This window comes from Aegilops tauschii, chromosome 5 (assembly GCF_002575655.3).
Source record: "Aegilops tauschii subsp. strangulata cultivar AL8/78 chromosome 5, Aet v6.0, whole genome shotgun sequence".
NCBI classification, from domain to species: domain Eukaryota; kingdom Viridiplantae; phylum Streptophyta; class Magnoliopsida; order Poales; family Poaceae; genus Aegilops; species Aegilops tauschii.
Window position 1 is genome coordinate 422,879,718 of NC_053039.3, and position 19,387 is coordinate 422,899,104.

Below are 19,387 nucleotides of genomic sequence, written 5' to 3' on the forward strand. Positions count from 1 at the left end.
TCCGTCGAGCCACCGCATGTCAGCGGTGGGAGGACCGGGGGAGCTGCAGCCACAGTACACTCTCCTCCCCCGCGCCAGCCGCCGCCGGTGTCGACCCGTCGTAACGACGCATGTGATAACATTTCCATAGCGTCGTCCGATCCACGGACCCACCGCGACCAGCGGCAAGTTCTTCGAGAACGAGCCCACGAAGATGCTCGAACCACTATCGAGCGCCGGCGCGATACACGCCACCAGTCGGACAAGCGGGCGGGACCTGCTATGGACCGCCCAGCACCAGGGGGCTCTGGCGGCCTACCTTACGAGGTGGGTTGCCCAACCTTTACCCGTGAGCTGCGGCAGTTCCAGTGGCCGTCCCACCGCATGTTCAAGCCCGACATCGGCGAGAAGTACAATGGCAAGACCCATCCGTCAGAGTTCCTCGGCATCTACACCATCGCGATGCAAGTTGCTGGAGCTCGCGACGACAAGGTGCTTGCCAATTACTTCCCGTTGGCACTGAAGCCCAACGTCATGTCTTGGTTGATGCACTTGCCGCTGGATTCCATTTCTTCTTGGTCGGATCTGTGCCATGAGTTTGTGGGTGCCTTCACCGGAGGCCACCAAGCTCATGGCCAGGCCAGTGATTTGCATATCATTCCCCAGAAGGAAGGGGAAACCCTGCGCAAGTACATCCAGAGGTTCAGCCGGGAGCAGTACAACATCCCCGATGTTCATCCCGCTGCCGTGATTAGCGCGTTCCATCAGAACGTGCGCAACCGCAAGATGCGCGGAGAGCTGGCGATGAACAAGGTTAAGGATGTGGCCGAACTTTATGTTCTGGACGATAGGTGCGCCTGGGCTCAAGAGGGGAGGAAGTACCCCAGCGAGGACGTCGGCGCGGAAACCGACTCTACTGATGAAGACACCACCACCCCGACGAAGAAGGGCCGACGTCGCAACAAGAAACGCAAGGGCAAGACCGTGCTTGCCGTTGAGGGATCCGACAGCACCGGCGCCGCCAAGAAGGCTAAGGCAGACGACCCCGGCAAGGAAATTGCCGGGTGCGCCGCCTGCCGGGCCTTGGCGGCTGCCGACAAGTCAGGGGGCTCCGACAAGCAGTATTGCAAGATCCACCGCACCAAGGGCCACGACCTCCAGAACTGCCGGCAAGTCGAGCTGCTTGCTGAGAAGCAAGAAGCTGAGTACGAGAGGCGGGACAAGGAGAAGGGCCAGGATGGTGCCGAAGGATCCAGCAAGAAGCGTGGAGGCCAAGGAGGTTGCCGCGGCAAGGATAACCAGCAAGAGAGGCCCGCTCGGGGCCGCGACAAGAAGCAGGAAGAAGATGATCATGATGAAGACGACGAGTCCGGCGAGCATGAGTTCCAGAAAGCTACAGAGGCCATGTGCGTCGATGGTGGGGCCTCGCTGCACACCTCTCACCGCCAGCTCAAGCAGTGGGCGCGTGAGATCACAGCAGCGGAGCCATCATTCGACGCTCAGAAGCCACTGAAGTGGTCCAGCACGCCTATCGTCTTTGACGCCGAGGACCACCCTGATCGCACAACTGCGGTCGGGTGCTTGCCGTTGTTGGTTTCACCAATGATACACAACCTCAAGGTGAACACGATGTTAGTCGATGGCGGGGCCGGTCTGAACTTGATCTCGCCTGTTGTGATCAAGAGGCTGCAAATTCTTGATGGAGACCTCGAGGAAACGGGCACGTTTCAAGGGGTCAATCCGGGAAGGAGTCACGTTTGGAGGCGAGTTGAACTACAGGACGGAGAGGATCGTCTTCGACGTAGCCGAGATCCCCTTGGCCTACAACGGGATCCTCGGCCGCCCGGCACTAGCCAAGTTCATGGCGGCGTCACATTACGCCTACAACATGCTGAAGATGCCTGGGCCGATGACCATCATCACCGTTCCTTGTGACAAGAAGGATGCGTTGATCTGCGCCGACCTACTCTACCGGGAAGCGGTTGCAGCAACTACCGCCAAGGCACTTGCTCCTGCCGCTGAAGCCTCGGGGGGAAGAAGAAGACTGGCAGGACCTCTCGCACCCACTCCGGCAAGCGCACCTCTTCGGAGTGTTGTGCTACCGTCGGGGACGTGCCGGAGAGCTCCGCCGGCAAGAGCAAGAAATCCAGAGCTGCACCGCCAGAGACCAAGAAGGTGTCCGACAGGGAGGATGGCACAGGAGGGGCTTTCACCATAAGCTGCACCCTTGACAGCAAATAGGAAAGCGCGCTCGTCACTTTCCTTCGGGCGAATGTCGATGTGTTTGCATGGCAAGCATCTGACATCCCCGGCGTTCCCAGGGAAGTGATTGAGCACCATCTTGATGTCTGCCCCCACGCGCGACCCGTCAAGCAGAAGGTCAGGAAGCAAGCTTTGGAACGGCAGGAGTTCATCACAGAGGAGATCAGGAAGTTGGAAGCAGTAGGCTTGGTGAGGGGAGTGCTCCATCCGACGTGGTTGGCCAATCCGGTGGTAGTGCGCAAGGCAAACGGGAGGTGGAGGTTGTGTATTGACTACACATATATCAATAAGGCTTGTCCTAAGGACCCCTTCCCGTTGCCGCGCATCGACCAGATTGTTGACTCCACGGCCGGGTGTGATCTGTTATCATTCCTCGACGCCTACTCGGGCTACCACCAGATCTTCATGTCAAGAGAAGACGAAGAGAAGACAGCATTCATCACCCCATGTGGTACGTACTGCTTTTTCCGGATGCCTTTCGGGTTGAAGAGTGCTGGCTCGACGTTTGCAAGGGCGGTCCAAATTGGTTTTGAGCCCCAGCGACATAGAAATATGGAAGCTTATATGGATGACATAGTGGTCAAAACCAAGGACAGGGCAACCCTTGTACAAGACTTAGAAGAGACGTTTGCCAACCTGCGCAAGATCAACCTCAAGCTGAACCCTGAGAAGTGTCTCTTCGGCGTTCCGTCCGGCAAACTTCTCGGGTTCTTTGTGTCGCAGCGTGGGATTGAGGCAAACCAAGAAAAAATCAAGGCTATCGAGCAGATTGAGGCGCCCAAGCGGATCAAGGATGTGCGTCGACTCACTGGCTGCGTTGCCGCCATGAGCCGATTCATCTCCTAGTCTGCCGAGCGCGCCCTTCCCTTTTTCAAAATTTTGAAAAAGGCGGGTCCGATGGAGTGGACCCCGGAGGCCGAAGCGGCACTGCAGGATCTGAAGAAATACCTCTCTTCTACACCAGTACTGGTGGCGCCTAAACCGCAAGAGTCGTTGCTGCTATATCTGGCAGCAACGAATCAACTGGTCAGCGCCGCGCTGGTGGCGCAGAGGGAGGTCGACGAAGAGGCAGTGGCAACGGCAGGACCGGTAGATGGCGAGTCAGAGACTCCCCCGGCAGGGCCTGGTGCCGGCAAGGCAAGGCCCCCGGCGGAGTCTGACGCCGTCAGGACAAGGCCCGCGCAGCCCAAAGAAGTGGTGCAGAAGAAGAAGATGACGCAGCACCCGGTTTACTTTGTCAGCTCCCTCTTGCAGGGGGCTAGGTCAAGGTACTCCGGTGTGTAGCAATTTCTCTTCGGCCTCCTTATGGCCTCGTGATACGTCTCTAACGTATCTATAATTTTTTGATTGTTCCATGCTATTATATTACTTGTTTTGGATGTTTATGGGCTTTACTTTGCACTTTTATATCATTTTTGGGACTAACCTATTAACCGGAGGCCCAGCCCGTATTGCTGTTTTTTTGCCTATTTCAGTATTTCGAAGAAAAGGAATATCAAACGGAATGAAACCTTCGGGAGCGATCTTTTTGGAACAAACATGATCCAGAGGACTTGGAGTGGAAGTCAAGAAACAATAGAGGCGGCCACGAGGGTGGAGGGCGCCCCCCTACTGGGCGCGCCCCCTATCTCGTGGGCCCCTCGGGCGTCCACCGACCTACTTCTTCCTCCTATATATACCCATGTACCCCGAAAACATCAGAAGCACCCACGAAAAACTATTTCCACCGCCGCAACCTTCTGTATCCGCGAGATCCCATCTTGGAGCCTTCGCCGGCGCTCCGCCGGAGCGGGAATCGATCACGGAGGGCTTCTACATCAACACCATAGCCCTTCCGATGAGTTGTGAGTAGTTTACCACAGACCTTCGGGTCCATAGTTATTAGCTAGATGGCTTCTTCTCTCTCTTTGAATCTCAATACAAAGTTCTCCTCGATCTTCTTGGAGATCTATTCGATGTAACTCTTTTTGCGGTGTGTTTGTCGAGATCTGATGAATTGTGAGTTTATGATCAAGTTTATCTATGAGAAATATTTGAATCTCCTCTGAATTCTTTTATGTGTGATTAAGTTATCTTTGCAAGTCTCTTCGAATTATCAGTTTGGTTTGGCCTACTAGATTGATCTTTCTTGCAATGGGAGAAGCGCTTAGCTTTGGGTTCAATCTTGCGGTGTCCTTTCCCAGTGACAGCAGGGGCAGCAAGGCACGTATTGTATTGTTGCCATCGAGGATAAAAAGATGGGGTTTATATCATATTGCATGAGTTTATCCCTCTACATCATGTCATCTTTCTTAATGTGTTACTCTGTTCTTTATGAACTTAATACTCTAGATGCATGCTGGATAGCGGTCGATGTGTGGAGTAATAGTAGTAGATGCAGGCAGGAGTCGGTCTACTTGTCACGGACGTGATGCCTATATACATGATCATGCCTAGATAATCTCATAATTATGTGCTTTTCTATCAATTGCTCGACAGTAATTTGTTCACCCACCGTAATACTTATGCTATCTTGAGAGAAGCCACTAGTGAAACCTATGCCCCCTGGGTCTATCTTTTATCATATAAGTTTGCCATCTACTTTTATTTGCATCTTTACTTTTCCAATCTATATTATAAAATACCAAAAATATATTTATCTTATCATATTATCTCTATCAGATCTCACTTCCGCAAGTGGCCGTGAAGGGATTGACAACCCCTTTATTGCGTTGGTTGTGAGTTCTTGTTTGTTTGTGTAGGTGCATGGGACTTTTGAGGAGCCTCCTACTGGATTGATACCTTGGTTCTCAAAAACTGAGGGAAATACTTACGCTACTATTGCTGCATCACCCTTTCCTCTTCAAGGAAAACCAACGCAAGCTCAAGACGTAGCACCTCGAGGAAGCTACGTCATTACTTCCAGGCCCACGAGATCACTGTCGTCACCCGCCTCCCGTTGCAACGGTTACTGCACAACCCAGACGCAACCGGAAGGATTGTGGAGTGGGCCTTGGAGTTATCAAGCTTTGGGTTAAGGTTTGAAAGTACTTCAACAATCCAGAGCAGAGCCCTGGTGGGGTTCATTGCTGAATGGACCTCGACGCCTGATGAAGAGATCCAGGAGACCACTCTCCCCGGCAATGAAATAGATCGCGACTGGATTATGTACTTTGACGGAGCTTTCTCGCTCAAGGCGCCGGTGCTGGTGTGCTGCTCGTCGCGCCCACCGGAGAGCACCTCAAGTATGTAATCCAGATGCACTTTCCCAGGGAGATGTCCACCAACAACACTGCTGAGTACGAGGGGTTGCTTGCCGGTCTCAGGATCGCGGCAGACCTCGGAGTCAAAAAGCTCATCGTCAGGGATGATTCGCAGCTTGTCATCAGACAAGTCAACAAAGATTATCAAAGCCCGTTGATGGAGGCCTACGTAGATGAGGTGAGAAAGCTAGAGGAGCGCTTTGACGGTATACAAGCAGAACACGTTCCCCGAGCGGAGAACGACATCGCCGATTACCTGTCAAAGCGCGCTGCATTCAAGCTACTTGTGGAACCAGGTACCTTTTTGCTTCGGTTAACTCAACCATCCGTCGAACCATCAACGGATCAGAACAAACGGAGGAAGTTAGGCCCCGACAAGTACTTTCCTGCTGAGCCCCCAGGGGCCGCCGGCATGGGTGTTGCCGTGGACTCTGAGCCTGCCGAGGAGCGACTGACTCCGGCAGGCTGTCGAGCCCTGGCCGTAGAGACAGCCGCTCACATGGCAGAAGAAATGCCTTTGGTCCTTGCCGTCGAGCCCCAGGCTCCGGCATGTGCGTAGCATACCGTCCGATTCCCCCAAACAGGGGAGCTTCCTGAGGAGCAGGAAGAAGCGGAGAAAGTAGCCCGTCGGTCTGCTGTGTATCAGTTCGTCGATGACGTCCTGTACAGGAGGAGACCGAACGGCGTGAAATTGAAGTGCATTCCCCGGGAGGAAGGACTAGAGCTGTTGGCGGAGATACACGGAGGCATATGTGGCTCCCACATAGGGTCGAGGGCCCTTGTCGGCAAGGCATTCCAGCAGGGTTTCTTCTGGCCACTGCCCTCCAGGATGCAACGGCACTAGTAACCAAGTGCGAAGCGTGTCAGTTCCATTCGAAGAAGCTTCATCAACCAGCTCAAGCCCTTCAGAAAATTCCTCTCTGCTGGCCATTCTCGGTCTGGGGGCTCGACAAACTGGGCCCTTTCCCCCATGCTGTCGGGGGCTTTGAGTACTTGTACGTTGTGACCGACAAGTTCACAAAGTGGCCGGAGGTGGAAGCAATGAGGAAAGTGACAGCACAGTCAGCCGTCAAGTTCTTAAAGGGGCTAGTGTGCTGTTTTGGTGTGCCAAGCAGAGTCATCACCGACAACGGCATGCAGTTCACAAGCCACACCTTCATGCAATACATCCAAGACCTCGGCAGCAAGGTCTGTTTCCCTTCTGTGGCACACCCACGGAGCAACGGCCAGGCAGAGAGGGCAAATGCTGAAGTGTTGCGTGGCCTGAGGACAAAGACTTTTGACAGGCTGCACAAGAGCGGAAGGCGCTGGATTGATGAGTTGCCGGTGGTTCTTTGGTCGATCAGGACGACGCCAAATCGAGCCACTGGCCAGACATCCTTTGCCCTGGTATACGGGGCAGAAGCAGTTCTCCCCACAGAACTCATATACGGGTCACCTCGAGTGCTCGCTTACGACGAGCTTGAGCAACAGCAATTGCGGCAAGATGACGCAATGCTCCTTGAGGAAGATCGTCTTCGGGGGCCTGTGAGAGCGGCACGCTACCAGCAAGCTTTGCGCCGCTACCATAGCCGCAAGGTTCATGCCCGGAGCTTTGAGGAAGGCGACCTTGTCCTTCGGCGCATTTAGTCGGCCAAGAATTCCAACAAGTTGACGCCAAAGTGGGAAGGCCCTTATCGGGTAATACGAGTCACCAGGCCCGGCGCAGTCCACCTGGAGACCGAAGATGCTGTCCCAGTGAGCAAATCCTTGAACATCGAGCATCTTCGCAAATTTTACCCATAAGGCGCGGCTTGCTCTGCTGGACATGTTCACCAGCTCGAGGATGCGACGGCCATGTTCCTCTACTGCGCCCAGGTGGACACTTGGGCCAAGGAGGCGGTCGAGCCTACGGACCAGCGCGTTGGCATCCAGCGGGCTGCGGACAAGGCGAACGGCGGCACCCATGCGAACGGCTTGGCGGTCGTCCGCTGCAAGTACGGCGTGGCCGGCCTCTGGTGCAAGTACGGCACTGAGGGCCTCTGCCCACTCCTGGCGAGGAATGGGGGTACTGAGGGGACGCGTACCCAGCTGCGACGCCGTGTCGACAGCAGGCAAGCACCGACGGATCCGCTCTTGCTGTGCGGCGCGCCGCGCCTCTCGCTCTGCAGCGCTCCAACGGTCTCGCCGTGCGGCAAGCCGCAGCCTATCGGTGCGGACGCACCTAGCTTGCTCTGCGGTGCGCCATCGATCATGTTGTGCACCGAGCTACAGCCTGTCGGCGCTGACATGCCTATCTTGATCCGCGGCGCTCAAGCGACATGCGCCAAAGGTCTGCTCAACCCTGGCGATGACGCGCATCACGGCGTCGTCCATCGCGTTGCGGGGGAGCGCCACGGCCTCGACGGGCCGTGGCGCCTGCTCGTTTTCCTCGTCGACGAGGTTGATGGCAGAGGCGGCGCTTTGGTGGGTTGGCATGCTTGGAAAAGGTGGATGTGCTACAGGCTGCGCTTGTTGCCTCCGTGCGTCGCGCTCCGCCTATGCGCAATATAGCAGGGTGGCGGGAAACAGGTGAGGAAATGGCGGGAAAGGTGGCGTGTTCATAAAACGCCATCAATTAATGGAAACTTAGTATAGAAGGAACCTTGAGCTAGCACAAGAAGTAGATGATGATTAGATGAACACGGACCACACTAGGGAACCCGTCGGTGATGAATTCATCAATCCCAAACGGTTGAATACTAGCAAGCGTTTGCCCACAACACACACGGCCTATTCCATCACAAACAGGTCGGATGGATCAACTGTATGCCACGGATCGCATATTGTCAAAAAGTAATGCGGTAGACCTTCTTTAACATGTCCTAAAAATAAAAATAAAAATAAAACAAGGACCTCGAGGTTAAATTAGCTCAGGGAATGGGTCATTTCGGTCATTTGACCGAAATGATCCATCCTATCAGTTAATTTAACATCAACACAACTTCCCATCCAGTCACCCATCTGATGGCTGCTCCAGCCTGAGCACACTTAACTTGATAGTTTTCTTACATGAGCTACTGGTGGAACAACTAGTCCTCGGAATGCCTCTTCGCATCCTTATGTCGTATCCGGATGACCGCCCGTCCCACAATGGCCAATAGATGTTGTAGACAGAGCATATCACATACGTCATATTAGAAGCAATCGTCTGTGTTATTATCGGTCTTCGCACACATTTCTGATTACAGACATGTTTGCCGCGTATCACACACATCTTGTTATATTGAATCGTTTCTGTGCTCTTGCCTAATCACAAACAGTTCATCCGAGTGAACCTTATGCTGTACATCGCACACACCTTAATCGGGTTGACCGTTTCTTTTGTGTCGCCTAATCACAAACAGCTCATCCGAGTGAACCGTATGTTGTACATCGCACACACCTTCATCTGGTTGCCCGTTTCTTTTGTTCCTCCTCATCACAAATAGTTAATTGAGCTGAACCGTATGCCCTGCATCGCACACGCAAATAAAATATGAACCGTGTTTGATGCATCCTCCATCGCAAACGTTTTGCACCTTTTTTGACGGTTATTTTACGCCACCGTTTGCGATTATGGCATCGCACACAATTTCGTCGAAGGGTCTCTAATCGTAGTGTCGCGTTAGCAGCAACCTGCGGTAGTGATTACTAGTTTGCGACCATTTGCGTAGTTTCTCATCTTACTCTTGTACTCATAAGTTAGCCACCATACAATGCTTAGCCGCTTGCTGCAACCTCACCACTTATCAATTCCATACCCATTAAGCTTTGCTAGTCTTGATACCCATGGTAATGGGATTGCTGAGTCCTTGTGGCTCACAGATTACTACAACAACAATTGCAGGTGGAGGTTATGCGAAGCTTTGACGTGAGAGCGATGCTTGCTTGCTTTTGGAGTTCTTCTTCTTCGATCAAGGGATTAGGTTCCGGGTCGGGGAGCCTGGGATTAGCAGGGTGGATGTCGTTCTTCTTTTTCGTTTGATTTCATCCGTAGTCGGATCCTGCTCTTCTGTATGATGATTGCTATGTATTGATGTATTGATGTATTCACGTTGTGGCTTGTGGCGAGTGTAAGCCTTTATCTTGCATTCTCATATATTCAGTACATGGATGTTGTAATGATATCCACCTTGCCATGCACTCGAAATGCGGTTGTGCCCCAATCATGAGTTCATCACGTGATTGGGATAGAATCGCATCTTGGGCGCTACACATTATTACCTAGAGTTGACACTCTTCCAAACCCATTTTCAATATTTTGCAAACACTATTATCAATATCATATTCATCATGAGGCTTAAATAAATTTTCAAGATCCTAAGAAGAATCACCCCAATAATGATCATTGCAATAAGTAGTGGATATAGCAAAATTAGCATCCCCAAGCTTGGGGTTTTGCATATTATTAGCACAATTGACACTAATAGAATTTATAATAACACCATTGCAATCATGCTTTTCATTCAAGGAGCTATCGTGAATCACTTCATAACTTTCCTCTTTTAGCACTTCATCACAATTTTCAGATTCACGAAATTCAAGCAAAACTTCATAGAGTTAATCAAGTGCACTCAAATCACTTGCAACTGGTTCAGCATAATTAGATCTCTTAAAAAGATTAGCTAGTGGATGAGGATCCATATCAATAGAATTTTAGCAAGCGAAGATGCGAGCAAATAGAAGGCACATGGTCACACAAGCAAACAAAAGATCAAACAAGAAAAAGGCAAATGAAAAGGAAGGCAATTTTTTGTGAAGTGGGGGAGATGAAAATGAGAGGCAAATGGCAAATAATGTAAATTGCAAGGAGATGAGATTTGTGATTAGGAACCTGATAGATGTTGATGATGTCTCCTCAGCAACGGCCCCAGAAAGTTCCTTTTGATGTCTGCTAGAACTACCTCGGTATTTCCCCAAAGAGGAAGGGATAATGCAGCACAGCGACGGTAGGTATTTCCCTCAGTGATGAAACCAAGGTTATCAAACCAGTAGGAGAAGCAAGCAACACAACGTAAACATCACCTGCACACAAATAACAACCACTCGCAACCCGACGTGTTAAAAGGGGTTGTCAATCCCTTTCGGGTAACGGCGCCAGAAATTGGCACGAGGATGTGAGAAAGTTGTAATAGATTGATAGATCAAACGCCAAATAAAATAGATTGCAGCAAGGTATTTTTGTATTTTTGTTTAATAGATCTGAAAATAAATGCAACGGAAAAGTAGATCGCAAAGGCAAATAATATGAGAAAGAGACCCGGGGGCCGTAGGTTTCACTAGTGGCTTCTCTCGAGAAAAATAGCAAACGGTGGGTGAACAAATTACTGTTGGGTAATTGATAGAACTTCAAATAATCATGACGATATCTAGGCAATGATCATTATATAGGCATCACGTCCAAGATTAGTAGACCGACTCCTGCCTGCATCTACTACTATTACTCCACACATCGACCGCTATCCAGCATGTATCTCGTGTATTAAGTTCATGGAGAAACGGAGTAATGCGATAAGAACGATGACATGATGTAGACAAGATCTATCTATCTAGAGATAGGCCCCATCGTTTTATCCTTAGTAGCAACGATACATACGTGTCGGTTCCCCTTCTGTCACTGGGATCAAGCACCGTAAGATCGAACCCACTACAAAGCACCTCTTCCCATTGCAAGATAAATAGATCAAGTTGGCCAAAAAAACCAAAATATCGGAGAAGAAATACGAGGCTACGGACCCGAAGGTATACAAAGAACTACCCACGCATCATCGGAGAGGTACCAATGGAAGTGGTGAACCCTCCCTGATGGTGTCTAGATTGGATCTGGTGGTTCTGGACTCTGCAGCGGCTAGAATTGATTTTCGTCGACTCCTCTAGGGTTTCTGGAATATTGGGTATTTATAGAGTAAAGAGGTGGTCCGGGGGCACCCGAGGTGGGCACAACCCACCAGGGCGCGCCTAGGCCTCCTGGCGCGCCCTGGTGGGTTGTGCTCCCCTCGGAGCACCCACCAGGTGCAGCCCTGACCCATTAGGTGTCTTGTGGTCCAAAAAAATTCTCCGTGAAGTTTCGTTGCATTTGGACTCCGTTTGGTATTGATTTCCTGCGATATAAAAAACATGCAGAAAACAACAACTGGCACTTGGCACTATGTCAATAGGGTTAGTACCTATAAAATAACTATAAAATGATTATAAAACATCCAAGATTGATAATACAACAGCATGGAACAATCAAAAATTATAGATACGTTGGAGACGTATCAGTGGTTCCTGGTAATAGAAATCGGAGAGGCGAGCTCACTTTTATCAAAAAAAGGGGATAGTTCGTTTAAAATTTGTGATGTCCCACGGGTGTCGACCAAACAGTTTAAGTGGGATGGGCTAAGTTAGTCCCACTATTATCCACTCCCACTTGCAGCCTGAATCGACGCTCATGGGGTGCTGCGCGACCCGGAGGGCCACGCCACGACGGAGGTTTGCCGCATCCTGCATGGGTTGGCAGCGTTCGACGGCTCTGGCACGGCCACCATTGGTGCATACATGGGTCTGCGTGATCAGGAGATCCGCTCTGTCTTCCTCATCGTCTCGAATCAACAAGCACCTGTACAGGAAGCAATGGCAGCTTGCGCATGGTGCTTGTGCCCTTCAACAATCATCGCGTCAAGGTCTTCTTCGAAAATGCCAGTACACTCTCGTCGTGGGACGGTGCGTCTTGTCAAGGTTGTAGCTGCATCTTGTGGCTACAGTGATCGACATCGATCCCACCCAAGTCATGATGGGAGACTCTGATGCCAGCACGTTGGACGCATTCGAGGCGTCAGATCTGAAGCTAGAAGTGGCGCACGGCTATGCTGCTAACAACAATGCAGTGGCTGGGAAGGATGGGCCAGCCTCTGGAGAGGTGTCCATGGAGCAGTGTACTAGCAACGGGGCGCCCGGGGACAGGGCAGATCTAAGCGATGCAACTCCTATGACGTGTGTCGATACGTCAGAGTTGATGAGGTCGTGGCTGGGCGTGGAAAATAGGCGCACCTTGTCATCAATGAGGCTCTGGCAGGCGCCACTACTGAGGTTGATGCACGACCGGTGTTCGTCACTGAGTCGCCAGTCACGGTATATGGCTGTCGACATGGGATGCAAGCAGGGTCGGCCTTGGGCATGTGTAACATGCGCAGTTGCACAGGGCCTCAAATGTCCTACGGCACCCGTTTAGGCCAACTCCAATGTGACGACACATTTCGTCCGATCGCGACGCGCCGACGCGTTCCCAAAATATGTCCACTTGATGTCCGTCTGAAAGCATTTGCTATCCAAAATTGGCTCAGATTTGTGTCCATGTGGACACGAGACAGACACGCTGCGCGTCCACTCGGTGTCTGCCTTAGGTCCGTGTGTCGGCCGCCCAACCACCAATGTTGGTCCAATTAAATGTCACACACGCACCCGGGCCCACATGTCGGCCACGGGAAGTCTGACGTGCCCGTCCTGTCCACATCTAGCTTCTTGCTCCCCGACCAGCCGACACGAACCTTAGCCGCCGCTGGCGCTATGGGTTTCTTCAACAAGCGTGGCAAATTTCACGTTGGGGCGTGATACGTCTCCAACGTATCTATAATTTATGAAGTATTCATGCCATGTTAACAATAATTTTATATGGTTTTGGTGCACTTTTATATTATTTTCATGGACTAACTTATTAATCTAGTGCCTAGTGTGAGTTCATGTTTTTTGCATGTTTTTCGTTTCACAGAAAATCCATACCAAACAAAATCCAAACGCGGTAAAAATTTACAGAGATTTTTTATGGAATATATGTGATTTTTGGGAGGAAGAATCAACACAAGACGGTGCTCGAGGGCCCCACAAGGCAACAGGGCGTGACCTACCCCCTAGCCATGCCGGGATGCCTTGTGGGCACCTCGTAAGTCGGTTGGAGCCCTTCTTTATCCGCAAGAAAGATAATTTCCCGATTAAAATTCCCTCAAAATTTCAGCCCAATCGGAGGATCTCCGGGAATATAAGAAACAATTTTTGGCCAGAAAAAAGTAGCGTGAAATAGAAGAAAACAGAGAGATCCAATCTAGGGGAGAGATCCAATCTAGGGGAGAGATCCCTCCCCCCCCCCCCCCCACCCCCCGGAGGGCCAAGGAAAAAGAAGGAGGGGTCCCTTCCCCTCTCCTCCGGTTGCGCCGAGACACCATCGGGGACATCTCCTCCATCACCATCACTACCAACTTCTCCTCCGTTCTCATGGTGATGTGTGAGTAGTTCACCCCCGAGGCTGAGGGTATGTACTAGTAGCTATGTGTTTGATATCTCTCTCTCTCTGTCTCTCTCGTGTTCTTGATTTGGCACAATCTTGATGTATCATGAGCTTTGTTAATATTGGATCATATGGTGTTCTTCCCTCTCTATCTTTGTTGTGATGAATTGAGTCTTGCTCTTTGAGCTTTCGTTATGTTGGATTAAATATTAGATTTAAGATCACTTGATGTATGTCTTGCATATGGATACCCATGGTGACAATGGGGTATTCTATTGATTCACTTGATGTATGTTTTGGTAATCAACTTGCGGATTTTCGTGGTGACATTGGGGTAATCTAGGCATAGAGGTTGATACATGTTTTCGTCCTACTTTCTCAGATAGAAAATTTGGAGTGATTCTTTGTCGCGCGTTGAGGGATTGTTATATGATTCAGTTATGTTAGCACTGTTGAGATATTGTACTAATGAAAGTATGAACCCTAGGCCGTGTTTTCAAGCATTGCAATACCGTTCGTGCTCACTTTTGTTACTTGCTACCTTACTGTTTTTATTATTTCAGTTAACAAAAACCTATATCTACTATCCATACTACACTTGTATCACCATCTCTTCGCCGAACTAGTGCACCTATATAATTTACCATTGTATTGGATGTGTCGGGGACACAAAAGATTTATTGTATTTGACTGCAGGGTTGTTTGAGAGAGACCATCTTCATCCTATGCCTCCCACGGATTGATAAACCTTAGGTCATCCACTTGAGAGAAATTTGCTATTGTCCTACAAAACTCTGCACTTGGAGGGCCAACAACGTATATAAGAATAAAGTTGTGTAATAGACATCAGGGCGGCAGGGGCGGAGGCGACTGCGACACGAGCGCGATCGACTATACATCCCCATGCACGGGGCACACTACCATTGTGAGCACCGCACCCCTCTGTCGTGGTCGGACATCAACCTCCCACACGGCTGGCACCTCGACCTCAGCAAGATTCCGGTGCCGGCAGTACCGCAGTCCGAGCGTGCGCGTGCGGCCGAGATCCGCAACCGTCGTGCTGCCTTCTCGCCGGCGTGTCGCGACCTAGCCTACACGGCGGACTCCCCGAACTGGGACGTCTGGTTCGCTACAGAGCACGATGTGCGCCGCAAGGGGATCATCCAGATGGATGCCCGCGCTCCACCACCGTTGGTGGTGGTGAAGCAGGAGCACGTAGAGGAGGAGGCCGCCTCAAGGAGACTGACACGAAGGGCGCTCGGGGAGTCTGAGCACGAGGAGATGGCCAGGTGGCCTGGCCTTGACCAGGCACTGGCGGACTCAGCGGCCGGCATCGAGGCCAACACACGGCCACCACCCGCGCCCGCGCTCGGGTCTAAGGTCTACCAGCGGACGAGAGTGCTGCCCATCTACGTGTTGTGCCCGCCAGTTTGGTAGGGTGCGACCGAGGAGGAGGAGGACGAGCGACAACACCTCTATGTGTGGGGGCGGTTGCTGGTGGCCGAGCGGGAGGCGACAGAGCACGACATGGAGGTGGAGCGCGGCCTGGAGGCTGAACGGCTCCAATAAATAAGAATTGAAATAATAGAAAAAATATCCTTCGCCCCTTATCTCTTCATCATCGTCGGTTCCGTCACTTGTCATATTCGTTTAGAATCTTGTTGACCCTACTCGCTTATCCTATTTTCCTTATTTCTTTTTCGACATAATTAATTTGAACTTTCTTGAAAGAACGGGGTTCTCTCTAGGGCCATTCCGATATTACTCAGGGATTTCTTCCATGTTATGATGCTACAATGGGAGACTTTGAAGATGATGAAGAAATAAAGGAGTCTTCACTTCGGAGGATATAGTTGACCAGCTCAAGGATAAGTAAGGTACTGACTTTTCTGTGGGTGGGTATCCACAAGAGAAAGGTAGAGCAGGAGTCTTATATGATTTTGCTATTTATCGATGTGTTTTTATGTGTATTGGTATTGGTTGTGTACATCCTAACTATACAAAGATTGGATGTGTACTCATTGTATTTATATTCATGATTTATTTTAAGTCAATAAAATCCACCCTTGTCGAAAAATGTCGTATGCTCTCTAGCATAGGGCTGCATCTCTAAGCACATTCATCATTTTGCTCGCGTATAATATTAGGTCCATATTTATATTTACAAAAAAGAAAATTTAACTCAAAAATGGTCAGCACGTTCTCAAGCCTTTTATTTAACACGGTATAGACTCAAGCATTCATATATACATGTATACACTCACCCTTATTAACGCACAACCCTACTCATATGACCACCTCCGATTGACTGAGCCGACATATCATCTTGAGATTTTACGGAGTCACTGTAGGCGTCTCATAGTCGACGGAAACATTTTATCCCATTGAACGCGCATCGCTGAAAATCATGAAATAAATTCAAGATAAATACGAGCACCAGCACTTAAACCTTGATGGACTGGGGATATCACTGTTAGTAAACAACGTTTGTTTACGTACTCCTCCGATTCTTATGCTGGCGTCCTAGTCACTCTTCAACCATTTTCTTTTGTGGACCATCACAAGATAAAAAAAGTGTAGACACCTTTTTAAAAATAAAAAATATAGACACATTGATCAAACAATTGTTCCAAATTTGAAATATGCGTCGAATATATTCAGATGCCCGACACGTCAAAGCACTCAAAGCTCACCGCGGTTTCGCAACGGTCTGGCGCTGCACGGAAACTGCTCGACAGAAAGCAACAAGGCATGTTAGGCGCCACTGACCGATGCGAACACGCGCTTGCTGCTGAACCTCAGGGACCTGGAGACCTCGCGCTCCCTCCGGCCGGCCGGCAAGAGCAGCTTGCGCGAGAGGTCCTCCGGCGCCTGGCTGGCGACGCCGTATTCTTCGTCATGCGAGAAACCGAGCTCGAACTTGTAGGCATCCGAAGGTCGCGCGGCGAACCGGCAGCTCTGAGACTGGTGACCGCCGCCGTCCAAGCGAGCGTGCTCTCGCTCCCGCCAGCGCATCTCACCGATGTGGAAGGGGTCTTTTCGGCTGGCCGGCAGAAGCAACTGCCGCGAGAGACCCTCAGGTCGCGCCGGGGGGTGGCGGGAGGCGCCGCCTTCTTCGCGCGAAACACTGAGCTCGTCAGCCGGCAAAGGACGCACGGCGAACCGGCAGCTCTGAGACTGATAACCGCCGCCGTCGAAGCGCGCGTTATCCCGTCCTCTCGTCTCGCCTGTGGCGAGGGGGTCGTCTCGGCTGGCCGGTGGAAGCAGATGGCGCGGCACAGCCTCCGGCTGCGCGAGTCGAGCGGAGCCTCCGTCGCATTGTACACCGACCTCGTCGGCTGTCCAATGACGCGCTGCGAACCGGCAGCTCTGGAGCTGGTAGCCGCTGCCGTCGAAGCGCGCGTCCTCCCGCCCGCCCGTGGCCACCAGGCGCTCGTAGAGATCCGCCGAGGAAAGCTTCCGCGAGAGACTCTCCGGTGGCGTGCGGCGAGCAGCGCAGTCGTCGTGGTACGTGAAACCGAGCTCGTCGGGCGGCGAAGGTGGACGCACGGCGAAATGGCAGCTCTGAGACAGGTACGCGCCGCCGCCGTCGAAGCGCGCGTGCTCCCGCCCCCGCGCGCCGGCGGCGCTCGCGGCGATCTCCGCGTAGCGGTCCGCCCTCGCCGTCGACGACCTTCGCTTCTTCTTGATCGCCGCGTACACGAACGGGATGAGGCCTACCACGGGCATCTCTCTCCCCCTCTCCCTGATCTGCAGCTAGCACCGGAGCTAGCGAGCAAGAGTGTGGTGCCTACTGCTTTCTTGCTTCTCTCAGGCTGTCAGGCAGCACGTTGAGGTTTCTTGACGAGACGAAACGGATCGACATCGCCATGTCTCTTATACTAGTCTACCACAGGAGGAGATTAGACCGTGTGATCTCGAGCGAGTTAACTATGCAAAGACGACAGCTGCAGCCGAATTTTCAACTGGTTAAGGAGGTTCCTCCTCGATCAACATGCACTAATCTATGGCGGATTCGGTATATATTCGCGGCAGCTAGGACCATGTGAAGACGGCTGCCGTTTACACTTTACAGGCGACGCATCAACGTCTCAGCAAGTCAGCATGCATGCATTCAAATAGCAAAATCAGGTATTTTCGTCGGATCGAGGAACTCATCGATCGATCGATTGGTAGTTGTTGGGGCCAAGAGCTAGCCGCCATCCGGAATAAACAAGCCCAGGTGCTCAACCATACACTAACAGGTAGCCAAACCATACACTTATTATACTGTTGTATATACACGGAGAGAGAAACACAGACATACATCAATGGCACACATACAACCATGCATGTTCGTTTGTCTCTCTATTTCACCGTTCTTTACTTTCCTCTTTACTTACTCAGCGGTGACGAACTGGAATGTGTTTTGCCGGGGAGAAGAAGCCAAGGAGAAGAGGCCCCGTGCCGTTGGATCTCGTTGTTCCCTTCCAGGAACCCTGTTGGATTGTTGCCATCGTCTCTTCTAAGATGCTCCTTTTTCTGTCATTATTGAGTTCAAATTTGTCTTCTTTTTTGGAGGTCTGGACTCAATTAGCACGATTGGCTCAAGATACTTGTTACTAGCGGTAAGAAGCAATCTTTTTGAATTAACCACGGTCATACCATTCTACAAGTAGACTCGTTTTTTAAGAGGTATAACTAAGCTTTATTGATCATAGACCACTTGAAGTGGCATACAAAAAGGATCATGGGAATGGATCAGCCAAAGGTGTCGCCCATTATCAAGAGTGTTTGAAAACTTAGCTAACCTATCTGCATCGGTATTTGATGCACGACCTTCAAAAGTAAACTTGCAATTAACTAAACTAGCTTGCTGCTTAATTTCGCTAATAATACAACCGTAATTGCTACTACTTCCTCTCTTAATGCCGTTCATCACCTGCTTTAAGTCTGAAGCGATTATGAAGTTTTGGATCATCAAGTCCTCCACTAGAGCCAAAGCTTCTCTGTGTACCATTGCTTCGAGTGTAGCTACATCAATGATCCCCGGAATAACCAGAGAGGAGCTGCCCATATACAGTCCATCCTCATCGCGGCACACTGCAGATGCAACTCCTCTCATCTCAGATTTTGCCACACTTGCATCGACATGGATTTCGGCAAAACCCGGAGGTGGCGCCATTGGCCTTGCTGTGAAGACTCGTGAAGCCAAACATTATCCCCGACAACGTGGCCTGGATTAGCTACTTCGATACAAAGTATGTTCAATATGGGCTGGCTTAGCTACTTCAATAGCCCTCGAAGCGGAACTACATGCAATTAGGGAGGGTCTAGCGCTAGCTTTGGAGCGATCAGACCTTCCCATGGTAATCCAATCTGACTCTTCGACGACACTATCTTCATTGTCCTCGGATTTTCTTGATCGGTCGGTTTATGGTCATTTAGTCACGGAGATTAAGCACCTCTTAGGTGGTAGAGAGTTTTTTCTATGAAAATTTCTAGAGATCAAAACAGAGTAGCAGATCGTCTGGCGAACCATGGGAAAGTAGAGTGTAGCACGGCTTGTTGGCTACAGAATTGCCCATCTTGTATCCCTGAGCTTTTGCCAGCTGACTGTAACTCTGCATCTATGGAATAAAACACTTTTACCCCCGAAAAA

The 19,387-nt window shown here is 50.8% G+C and overlaps 1 protein-coding gene across 1 annotated transcript; it reads right to left on the reverse strand.

The window, feature by feature from the left end:
* Positions 1 to 16,233: 16,233 nt before the first annotated feature.
* Positions 16,234 to 17,711, reverse strand: LOC109764301 (uncharacterized). Its single transcript, XM_020323142.4, has one exon. The coding sequence runs from the start codon at positions 17,473 to 17,475 to the stop codon at positions 16,501 to 16,503; it is 975 nt and encodes a 324-aa protein (XP_020178731.1). The 5' UTR covers positions 17,476 to 17,711; the 3' UTR covers positions 16,234 to 16,500.
* Positions 17,712 to 19,387: the final 1,676 nt, after the last annotated feature.